General features: G+C 51.3%; 1 protein-coding gene across 5 annotated transcripts in view; it reads left to right on the top strand.

Moving 5' to 3' along the window:
- Window positions 1–11,467, top strand: part of LOC119294947 (serine carboxypeptidase-like 7) — a 26,972-nt gene extending 15,505 nt beyond the window's left edge. The window contains exons 1-14 of one of the 5 annotated variants that reach the window (XM_037573260.1): window positions 8,264–8,498; window positions 8,620–8,765; window positions 8,889–8,965; window positions 9,082–9,204; window positions 9,289–9,391; window positions 9,635–9,672; window positions 9,803–9,904; window positions 10,033–10,113; window positions 10,194–10,346; window positions 10,463–10,534; window positions 10,670–10,788; window positions 10,886–10,999; window positions 11,107–11,152; window positions 11,246–11,467. In XM_037573260.1, coding sequence (XP_037429157.1) covers window positions 8,320–8,498; window positions 8,620–8,765; window positions 8,889–8,965; window positions 9,082–9,204; window positions 9,289–9,391; window positions 9,635–9,672; window positions 9,803–9,904; window positions 10,033–10,113; window positions 10,194–10,346; window positions 10,463–10,534; window positions 10,670–10,788; window positions 10,886–10,999; window positions 11,107–11,152; window positions 11,246–11,329 — 1,437 coding nt within the window. In that variant the 5' untranslated portion in view covers window positions 8,264–8,319 and the 3' untranslated portion in view covers window positions 11,330–11,467. Of the gene's footprint in view, window positions 1–8,252; window positions 8,499–8,619; window positions 8,766–8,888; window positions 8,966–9,081; window positions 9,392–9,634; window positions 9,673–9,802; window positions 9,905–10,032; window positions 10,114–10,193; window positions 10,347–10,462; window positions 10,535–10,669; window positions 10,789–10,885; window positions 11,000–11,106 lie in introns of those variants that run through there. The other 4 variants (XM_037573259.1, XM_037573258.1, XM_037573262.1 and 1 more) reach the window with 4 other exon arrangements.
- Window positions 11,468–11,516: the final 49 nt, after the last annotated feature.

The raw sequence follows: 11,516 nt of genomic DNA, 5'->3' as shown, positions 1-11,516 counted from the left end.
ACACACCAACCCCAGCCTCCTTGGCTTTAGCAATGTCAGCCTGAGCTAGCTCGTTAGCCCTAATCACATTAAGTAAGGAAGAAGGGGAATCCAAACTGGAGTCTAACCAGATCCCTACATCATCTAGAATCTTAAACAGCTGTTCATCAGACTGAGACGGCAAAACTAAACGCACGGGAGACAGAACCTTAGGGGAGGAAATAGACGAAGTTGGGTGCGAACCTGAATGAGGGAGATCCCGCGCCGCCGCACGTCGAGACGCCCGGTCAGCCACATGCTCGCCGCAGTTGGAGACCCGACCGCTCTTGCGAGCAGTAGAGGCAGGAGAACGCACAGGCACAGGGGGAGCCCGGCCGGGGGAAGCAGCCGCCGAGGACGGGCCCGAGGCCGCACCCAAATCCGCCTCCAACCTGCGGCACAGCCCAGCCGCGGACTGCCTGGAATCCCCAGACACCATGCTCTTAGCGGAGAACTTTTTCACCGATGATTTCTTCCTCTTCTTGGACGCCGACGGGCCACCCGGAAGCAGATCCTTAATGCCAGAAAGCGAAGGGGAGGTGGGGCGAGCAGGAATATTAGAACACGCCGCCGACAGAGGGGTGCCCTTCTCCCCGCCATAGGCCGCGACCCCACCACCCGAACCAGGCAAGGAGGACTGTGCCCCACTGCCCGCCGGAGCACAATCCTTCATCAGATCTTGATCTTCAGGAGACATCCCATCCCACTCAGACTGGGTAAAGCGAGGATCCGTGCCATGCATCGATTCGTCAGGGCATCCATCACCATCCTTGCTCTTGTCATCATTGCTGGGCGCCGGAGGTGGGGGAGGAGGGGGAGGCGAGGCAGGGCCAGGAGCACCCTCCACCCGGACCCGAAGCCGGAAGCCACCCGCCGACGGGAAAACGTCCACAGCACCACGGATGCAGATAGGGTCAACACACCAGACCCGGAGACGAGCTGGACCCAGAACAGCCAGCGAGGCATGGTCAACCTCGATGGGCTTGCCGAGGAGCACCCCAAATGCCATTAGGAATGCCGATGTGCGCATATTAGGAGGAACATCATCCACTAGCACCCAAACATCGGACAGAGAAGAGATGGCCTTTGACCCATTGGAAGCAGCTTTAACCGAAACCACTAGCTTATTCAGAGGAAGCGTGAAGCTGGTACAGGAAGATATCATGCGAAGGCTCTCTTTAGAGGGAAAAGTAGCGGCAAACTCAAAATCAGATAACTGGCGAATCTGCCAATCCCACCCGCCGTCATTCCACAGCCGAAGTTCATCAAGAAGGACCTGGGAGGAAATGCGCTTGTCCTGAACAGATATGACACCCACATTGGAAAGCAAGGGGATAGGAGCAGCTACAGGAACCTCCCTATCAAGGGCAAAGAAAGAACAACCAGGGAGGCCGACACCATAGTGAACGAAAGAGGGAGGTTTGACACGGTTTTGACAATCCACTGTGAGGTGGCCATCCTCCCTATAGATGAGGCAAAAAGGAGGGTTTTCACAGCGGGACTGGAAGTGGCCAGGGCGATGACACGCGAAGCAAGTGAGGATAGGGTTGGAGACCTGGGAATGAGGGGGGATGCGACCAGGGCCACGAGAGGAAGGAGGAGGGAGGATACCATCACCAGGAGCACCGGCACTAGCACCGGAGCCACGCCCCGCAGCACCCCCAAAGGACGCCGAGCAGGGACCCCTGACGCGCCACGAGGAAAGAAGCGAGACGGGCTACCACCAACCACCGCCAGCGCCCGCAGCGGCCCGCCACCCCGAGGGACCAACAACGGGGGCGACGAGGAAGGCCCCGAGGAAACCTCCCAACTCCCCAGCGCCGCCTGCTCCCAGGGATCGACCACAGCCACCGGAGCACCAGCAGCAGGGGGCGGAGGGACCGCCGACCCAGATCCAGAAGCACAAGGGGACACACCAGTCGTCTCCGACGCTGCCCCCGCGCCCGGAGCGAGCGAGGCATGGAGCTTGGCACGGAGCGAAGCCTCGTACTCCAGATCCGCGACGGCGTCGCCGGATCCATTGTCTTCTTAATTAAGAGCTTGGCCAAATCATGGTCTACGATGCACTTTGAAAAGGAGCGCTGAAATCAGCCATGAATGTTTTGGAAGTATTCTTGATTGAGAAAGGTGTGGCTGCTTCCGGGTGTAGGTGCGCCCGCATGAACCATAAATTCCAAAACAATTGAAAACAAAACTGAAAGTATATGTTTTTTAACATCAAACTAGCTCATCAATCGTATTTCATTGGGCCCGAGATGCCCCCTTCGCTGCGCGCTTTCCCGGCATCTTCTCCATCTTCGTCGACCATGTGATCTCTGTCGAGAGGGCCCTTATTGACTTAGGGCGCCTCGCCTTCCGGAGGCCATTTGGGCCCTCGGAATCTGCTGCTTGGTGCGAGCTGCTGGACTGCGTTGCCATCCACGAGCCTAGGGTGGATGGTGGCGCTGACCAGGTGCGGTTGTGCCTGGAGCCATCTGGCCAGTTCTCCACCAAGTCTCTCTACCAGGCCATCGCCCCCTCCTCCGCCCCTCTCCCCCTCTCGACGGTTTGGTCCATCCGCCTGCCTCTGGAGATCCGGATCTTCATGTGGCAATGATTCGCGGTCGGGTCCCGTCCGGGGTAGAGGTCCGCAAGCGTAATGGCCCGGGCTCAGGCATTTTGCCCCCTCTGCGGTGTTCCCGAAGACTCGAATCACATCTTCTTCTCCTGCGTGTCCGCTCAATTCGTTTGGAGCTTCTTTCGCGAAGTGGTAGGTGGAGCTTGGTGCCTCACCAACTTCCCCGACTTATTTGCCGAACTCCAGAACTCCCCTTTGTCGTCTCGCCACATTAGGTGGCTTGAGATTGGGGTCATTGCTTGGACCCTCTAGACGATCCGCAATAAGCTTGTGATCCAACACACTCCTCTTCGATGAGCTACTGACGTGATCTTCAAACTATCTGGTTTCTTGCAGCTTTGGCGGCCGCTTAGCCGCCCTCAGGACCGCGACGCCATCTCCGACTTCATTGCTGACCTGCGCTCGATGGTCGTCTGTCTGTCGCCGCCGCCCCCGCCGCCTCCGCCAGAGCCAGACTAGGCGCTTCTCGCCTCTCGGCGGCAGCCTCCTTTCTTTTTCTTTTTTCTGGGCTTGTTGAGTTGTGCCCTCAGCAGAACCTCTGTACTTATTTGTGAGACTTGGGTGTGTGTGTGGACTAGTCCTTATATGTGTGCTCTTTGGCAGTTTCCTTTATTTATAAAGGGGGCGAAAGTGTTTTTCGGTAATTGGTGTTAGTTGACTTATCTCGCCTGAGCAAGGATCATGCAAAAGGCAACGATACTCTATCATGTCTCCATTATTTTTTAATCTTCGTTACATCGGTTGGATTACCTCTGATCTAGTCGTGGTACGCATATATCAAATTCCATGCAAGCCGACTCAAAAAAGAAAGAAAAAGAAAAAAGAGAAGACATGCATATCGTTACATCTTGTTCACACATCTTGTTCTAACTCCACTAGAGATGAGCTCACACATCTTGTTCAGCACGAACATGGACATGAACGACTGCCACTTCATGTTATTGGACCTACCATCCTTCTTTGCCTTTGTTGCTGCTAGCTTGATTGCAGCCGCAGCAACGGCGGCAGCAGGAGTTGGATCAACGAGCACTACTGGCACATAAAGGGAATCAGACTCGAACTGTTGGAAATATGCCCTTGAGGCAATAATAAAAGGATTATTATTATATTTCCTTGTTCGTGATAATTGTCTTTTATTCATGCTATAATTGTATTATCCGGAAATCGTAATGCACGTGTGAATACATAGACCACAACATGTCCCTAGTGAGCCTCTAGTTGACTAGCTCGTTGATCAACAGATAGTTATGGTTTCCTGACTATGGACATTGGATGTCATTGATAACGGGATCACATCATTAGGAGAATGATGTGATGGACAAGACCCAATCCTAAGCATAGCACAAGATCATGTAGTTCGTTTTGCTAGAGCTTTCCCAATGTCAAGTATCTTTTCCTTAGACCATGAGATCATGTAACTCCCGGATACCGTAGGAGTGCTTTGGGTGTACCAAACGTCACAACGTAACTGGATGACTATAAAGGTGCACTACAGGTATCTCCGAAAGTGTCTGTTGGGTTGACACGGATCGAGACTGGGATTTGTCACTCCGTATGACGGAGAGGTATCTCTGGGCCCACTCGGTAATGCATCATCATAATGAGCTCAAAGTGACCAAGTGTCTGGTCACGGGATCATGCATTACGGTATGAGTAAAGTGACTTGCCGGTAACGAGATTGAACGAGGTATTGGGATACCGACGATCGAATCTCGGGCAAGTAACATACCGATTGACAAAGGGAATTGTATACGGGGTTGCTTGAATCCTCGACATCGTGGTTCATCCGATGAGATCATCGAGGAGCATGTGGGAGCCAACATGGGTATCCAGATCCCGTTGTTGGTTATTGACCGGAGAGTAGTCTCGGTCATGTCTGCGTGTCTCCCGAACCCGTAGGGTCTACACACTTAAGGTTCGGTGACTCTAGGGTTGTAAAGATATTAGTATGCAGCAAACCGAAAGTTGTTCGGAGTCCCGGATGAGATCTCGGACGTCACGAGGAGTTCCGGAATGGTCCGGAGGTAAAGAATTATATATGGGAAGTCAAGTTTCGGCCATCGGGAAAGTTTCGGGGTTCACCGGTATTGTACTAGGACCACCGGAAGGGTCCCGGGGGTCCATCGGGTGGGGCCACCTATCCTGGAGGGCCCCATGGGCTGAAGTGGGAGGGGAACCAGCCCCTAGTGGGCTAGTGCGCCCCCCCTGGGCCCCCCTCTGCGCCTAGGGTTGGGAACCCTAGGGGAGGGGGCGCCTCCACTTGCCTTGGGGGGCAAGTTTCCCCCCTTTGCCGTGGCCCCCCTAGGAGATCCCATCTCCTAGGGCCGGCCCCCCCTGGGGTCCCTATATAAAGAGGGGGTGGGAGGGCAGCCGCACCCTGACACCTGGCGCCTCCCTCCCCCCTTGCTACACCTCTCCCTCCCGCAAGCGCTTGGCGAAGCCCTGCGCGGAATCCTGCTGCATCCACCACCACGCCATCGTGCTGCTGGATCTTCATCAACCTCTCCTTCCTCCTTGCTGGATCAAGAAGGAGGAGACGTCACGCTGACCGTACGTGTGTTGAACGCGGAGGTGCCGTCCGTTCGGCGCTAGGATCTCCGGTGATTTGGATCACGACGAGTATGACTCCCTCAACCCCGTTCTCTTGAACGCTTCCGCTCGCGATCTACAAGGGTATGTAGATGCACTCCTCTCTCTCGTTGCTAGATGAACTCATAGATTGATCTTGGTGAACGTAGGAATTTTTTTATTTTATGCAACGTTCCCCAACACGAACACCTCTGAATTAGGTGCCATCTCGGACATAGGCTGCGAGTCCTTGACAAACGATGGAGCAAACTGGCTGTCATACACGACAAGGGCCTGACTAAGATCTTGCGTCTGCGTGGTCATGTCCTACAATTGTAGCACACATTGACAGTGAGCATATCACACAACATACCGGACAATCCATGAAAGCAGGAGCATACATGTACATGGTTCATCACTATCATAGCAAGCACATGCTTCATCACTATCATACTAAGCATACCAGACAATCTATGAGCAGGAACATACATCTACAACAAACAACATGCTACAAATGGACCATCAATAGCTACAAATCACATATCTAAGCATGATTCAACACAAGCACAAGGTTCAACTTCAAACTCTACTACTAATCTAGCGTACCACATGCTTGAACATCTAGCCCTACCACAAATTACAACCGCAGCATAGCAACCAACCATATCAGCTCACAGATCAGACCATTAATGAACCATGCATCTAGATCAAATCCTAGCTGCAGCTCAAATCTAGCTAGAAGGAACAGAGAGAAAGTGGGATTGAACTCACAGAGGCCATGGCTGCAGCTTGAGGATGAGGGGGGACGATCGTGGAAGATGAACGTCGGCCGGTGAAGGAGCTCCAACGCCGTGGACCACCGACCGATGAAGATGCGCCGCTTACCTGCTCGTCAGTGCCGATGCGCGTCGGCAGGAAAGCTCGAACGGAGGAAGAATGGTGGCGGGAGTTGGGGTGGTGAGGGAGGGGCTAAATAGGGGTGGAGCGGCGGGAGGTGAGCCGAAATCCTCCCGCCAATTTTTCAGCGATGCGGGCGAGCTCGCGCCATCTCCCCTGCTCGCACGAGGGGAGAAGCGCGTCACCCTCCCCTGCCTCGCCCGAGCCAGGCTCGCGAGCTACTGTCGATTCTTGCGTTTCCCCTGGGTCTGGCCTGGACGTGCTTTAAGTTTCGTGTGATGCGTGCCGCACAATGAATGCAGGAAACCAAACGGGCCAAATTCTTCCCGCCCGGGCCAGGCTGGGCCTAATGCAGGCAACAAAACACGCCCTTAATTTCTCGGGAACGACGTCTATTTGGCTACAGTCGCTACAGTGCAAGCTCTCTGGGAATCCTTTGTTGCCTTACTTTGTACTCGATTTGGTCGAGATTGACACCAGCTCTTGATTAGGCAATTTTACACCATTCGTCAAACTACTTCAGTGGCAGATTACATTGACCGCTTTGAGTTAATTATGAATCATCTCGCCTCCTACTCTGATGCTACTCATCCATATGTTTACTTGACTCGTTTTGTCGAGGGATTCCGAGAGGACATCCGGGCGGTGGTGCTGATCCAGCGAGCACCAGATTTGGATACGACCTGTGCCTGGCGCTCTTGCAAGAGGAGGTCGTGGACTCGGCGCCTACCCATCAGCAACGTCCTACGCTACGCAACACAGATGCATCACTACAGACGAGCGCGCCATTACCACTGCCACCTCCTCCACGACTACCACCTTCAGCTGCTACGACTCCTGCGGTGGATCGCCGTGGCATCGAGAGTGCGCTCACTGACACGTCCAAAGTTAAGGCCCTGCACGACTACAAGCGTGCCCGGGGCCTCTGCTTCAAGTGTGGTGAGCGGCGGGGGCATGACCACACGTGCCGCACTACTGTTCAACTACACGTCGTCGAGGAGCTGCTTGAGCTCTTCGGCATGGACACGGTCTTTGATGAGCAAGCTACTACATCGTCTGAACCCGGCTGCGAGACGACCATGGCGATTTCGCGTCATGCTCTCACCGGCGACTCTTCTCCCAAGGCATTCCAACTGCGCGCATGTATTTTGGTGGGTCGGGTTAGTCAGACGCGGACGTGACAGCTGTCTGGACACCCGCAAAGTCCCTCCGCAGTTTGTCTCGAGTTTACGGACAAAAATGCGTCCGGACCGGTCGGCAGATCGATGCAGACCTGTGTTGGATGACAAAAGAAAATTGCACACTGTGCGGTCCTGGCCGGTGTAAGGAGATGCCATCACTAGCCGTTCCCGACTAGGCATGTGACCGTGATCCCCTAAAAAATGTGACCGTGCTAACACACACGATAAAGGCACGGACATGCAACTCCGGATTCGATCAACGAAATAGAGAAAAAAAGGACCAAGCCGAGGGCTAACTCTTGTTGGCATTTTTTATAGGAAAAACTCCGCGAGCACCACGCGTCCAAGCCGTAGGACTTAAATTCGGGTGGGCTGTCAACAACCTCAGCTGTCCAGCCAACGGGTCGACGCCCCGTCCTCGATCAACGAAATAGAAGGTCCAGCAACTGGACTAAATTGGTGTTAGTTGACTTATCTCGCTCGAGCAAGGATCATGCAAAAGGCAACGATACTCTATCATGTCTCCGTTATTTTTCAATCTTCGTTACATCGGTTGGATTACCTCTGATCTAGTCGTGGTACGCATATATCAAATTCCATGCAAGCCGACTCAAAAAAGAAAGAAAAAGAAAAAAGAGAAGACATGCATATCGTTACATCATCGGTTTTGTTACATATGCACGCCGTGCACGCTGACAGAGACTTATCTCTATTCAACTCATTTTTGCAATATCTTAAGCATGCGTGGAACATGGATGAATAGCAATTTGGGACACTGAGGGGTAAAAAAGTCGCATGCACACGCAAATTTCAGCTGATTTCGTACATTCATTATGTATACCGTTTGGGGCCTGTTGAGCCAATCACGCATGCTTTCTTGGTGACGACATGCATATGATCCACACCGTCATTTTTTCTTGTGACATGACAACAACAAGTGAGTAGGTGATCCGTCAATCGTTCTTACTAAACGAGGTCCGTGTCTACAACTACAAGCTAGCACCCGGAAAAGCAAGCACGCAAGAAAGAAAGAACAATATGCCCGCCAAGCTTCTCCGGACGCCCACCGCCCGGCGACGCCACCACTTGCCGGTGCTGCATCTCGTTGCCGTCCTCCTGCTTGTGCCGCTCTCACGGCCGGCCTCGGCGTCGGCGTCGACGGTGGTCACCCACCTGCCAGGATTCGATGGCCCTCTCCCCTTCTACCTCGAAACCGGGTAAGCGTATTGGCATATGCACGGTGCGCCCACCGCGCTCTAGTGCGTCCTTGTTGGTTCGACGATCTTGAACTGGGCGCGAGAGTTTCTCATGGCCGGAGTTGCATGCCGTGCGTTGCAGATACGTGGGCGTGGAGGAGGAGACCGGGGCGGAGCTCTTCTACTACTTCGCCAAGTCGGAGCGGAGCCCCGGCACCGACCCCGTCATCCTGTGGCTCACCGGCGGGCCTCGCTGCTCGGGCTTCAGCGGCTTCGCCTTCGAAGTTGGTCAGTCAGCCTCTTGCTTGCCGCTCCCGGCCGGTCCGGATTTCCGTTGCAAATTAATACCTCTAAGAAGTCGGCTAATCGATGCCCATCCATGAATTAATCCATGGTCGTCTCGCACCGCAGGCCCCGTAAAGTATGTGCGGGCGCCGTACACTGGAGTTTTGCCGCGGCTGGTACAGAACCCGCTGTCATGGACCAAGGTGAGACCGACCGACGCTCATCATCCATGACGCTGATTGCTGAGCGTGTTTCTCTTCCTCTCTTCTTCTCTTCCTCAATTACTATATTTGTAGCTTAATTTGTGGTTTACTGTCAGATGGCGAGCATCATCTTCCTGGATTCGCCCGTCTGCTCGGGATTCTCGTATGCTCGTGACCCCAAAGGCTGCGATGTCGGAGACTACTCGTCCTCTCTGCAAGTCCAAAGATTCCTGAATAAGGTGAGGATCGAGCTGGCCCACTGCCCTGTCAATAATTCAGTACTGAGTACTGACCGCTCAATGGCTGGCTGTCTATGCGTGCAGTGGTTCACTCATCACCCGCAGTACCTTTCAAATCCTTTCTACCTTGGAGGAGATTCATACGCTGGAAAGGTGATTCCACTTATTGCAACATACATGTCACAAGGTAATTTCCTCTTCCGAAACTATACAAGACTTTATAGTAGTACTTCCTCCGTTTTAAAATAAGTGTCTCAACTTTGTACTAACTCTAGTAGAAAGTTGCATTAAGCTTGAGACACTTATTCTGGAAGGGAGGGAGTAGTACATACGGCAAGTTGTGCAAAGGAAACTAGAAAAGCAAACACATTTTTTCAAATTTCTTCCGAGTCACCAAGCACTCTTTCAATTTGCTTCTACTATGCTCCAGGAACTGAAAAAAGGGACCAGCCTCTCATTAATCTCAAGGCAAGCTATTCTCTAGCCTTCAAACATTTGTTATTCTTGCAATGGCTAAAAGAGGGCAAAGAAGAGTGTGGGTTCGATCGTCGAGTCATGATGTTTCTCGTTCTTTGTTGTGTTATGCAATTATTTCCAGGGCTACCTGATCGGCAATCCTATAACAGAACCAAAGTTCGATAAAAATTTCCAAGTTCAAGGGGCTCATGGCTTTGGGATAATATCTGACCAAATATATGAGGTAATTCCAAATTCATTCACTTTGACAAAAAGTGCGGCCATAATTGTTGTTGTTGTTGTTGTTGTTGTTGTTGTTGTTGTGTATCGATCTAAAGAATTTGTAGCATATTTTCCTTTTCTTCCCCGAAGGCTGCAATGAAAAACTGCAAAGGAAATTATGTAAACCCCGCGAATCAACTGTGTGCTGAGGTGCTAGAAACTGTAGACAGTGTAAGATTCATGTGCTGTCAGTTTTTTCGTGAACTTATGCTATTGTCAACATGGGCTAATGAGCATCCCTTTTGCTGCAGCTCATTTCTGAAATCGCAGATGCACATGTCTTGTATAAAAAATGTGTCGTCGCCATGCCAGAGCCCATAGATGATGCCATAAGAAGAAAATTCCTGCTAGAAGAATCAATCGAGCCAAATGAAGCGCCTGGTCGACCTACCGTCGATTGTTTTGTCAGTCTTCCATTATCCCTGGATTGTTAGTTTGATTACAAGACGTGACATCAGTCTTATGGCTGTGACACTATTCTCATTCAAAAACTCATCTAGAGTTCCTTTCAAAACTGCAGACATACGGTTACTACCTGGCATACTTGTGGATGAACAACAAGATGACTAGAGATGCTCTCAGGATCAAGGAGGTAAGTCACATTATGCTTTACCAGAAAATTCTTTCAGAGTATGCATCTAGATCTAGGGTTAAAACATTGGAAGTCTAGAAGTTGTATCGTCTGAATCACTGATAATAATATTGATTGAAACGAATTCGGCAATAGGGAACAGTTGGCGAGTGGGTGAGATGCAAAAAAGAAGTCCCCTACACACAGGACATGCCAAGCAGCATACCGTACCATCGCAATCTCACCACAAGAGGTTACCGTGCACTTGTGTACAGGTGAGAGCATCAAAGCAAATTTTCTTATTCATAGTAGCTGGTATGGTAAAAAAAAATCAGACCTTGTAACCAACACCTTGTGTCTGCATGAGCGCAGCGGAGACCATGATCTCCAGGTGCCTCAGCTTAGTACGCAGGCGTGGATAAGATCTTTGAACTTCTCCATTGTCGATGACTGGAGGGCATGGCATCTCGACGGCCAGGCTGCAGGGTTGAGTCACCTGACTCCCTTTTTTGCACTTGAGCATATGCAAAATAAGATATTCGTGACATATGCATTTTTTTCTGATGAGCAATACATTGTTTCTTTCTTTGCAGATTTACCATCACATATGCAAATAAGTTGACCTTTGCAACAGTAAAGGTGATCTTGTTTTCCTCTTTTAGATCATGCTTCTTGTCCATTGAACCATTATGTCATAGCTGTAATAGAGCTCATAATCGCTTGCTTGTGCAGGGTGGAGGTCATACTGCTCCAGAGTACCAGCCTGAAGAATGCTTTGCCATGGCCCAAAGGTGGCTTGACAACAAGCCACTCTGATACTTTGACAACACAAAATTTTCTCTCTTAACACAAATCCTTATATATTCAATTTGCTTCTCTCAAGCTGTAAAGATGCAGTCAATAGTGATGTAAAAAAATAGGAATGTATATCAAACGGAATTATTTTTCTCTCCACCTAACATATGTTCTGGTGGTGGTGGTGGTGGTGGTGAGGTGGGTGTGT

The sequence above is a fragment of the Triticum dicoccoides genome, chromosome 4B (assembly GCF_002162155.2).
Source record: "Triticum dicoccoides isolate Atlit2015 ecotype Zavitan chromosome 4B, WEW_v2.0, whole genome shotgun sequence".
NCBI lineage: Eukaryota > Viridiplantae > Streptophyta > Magnoliopsida > Poales > Poaceae > Triticum > Triticum dicoccoides.
This window is presented reverse-complemented; position numbering and strand designations above follow the sequence as displayed.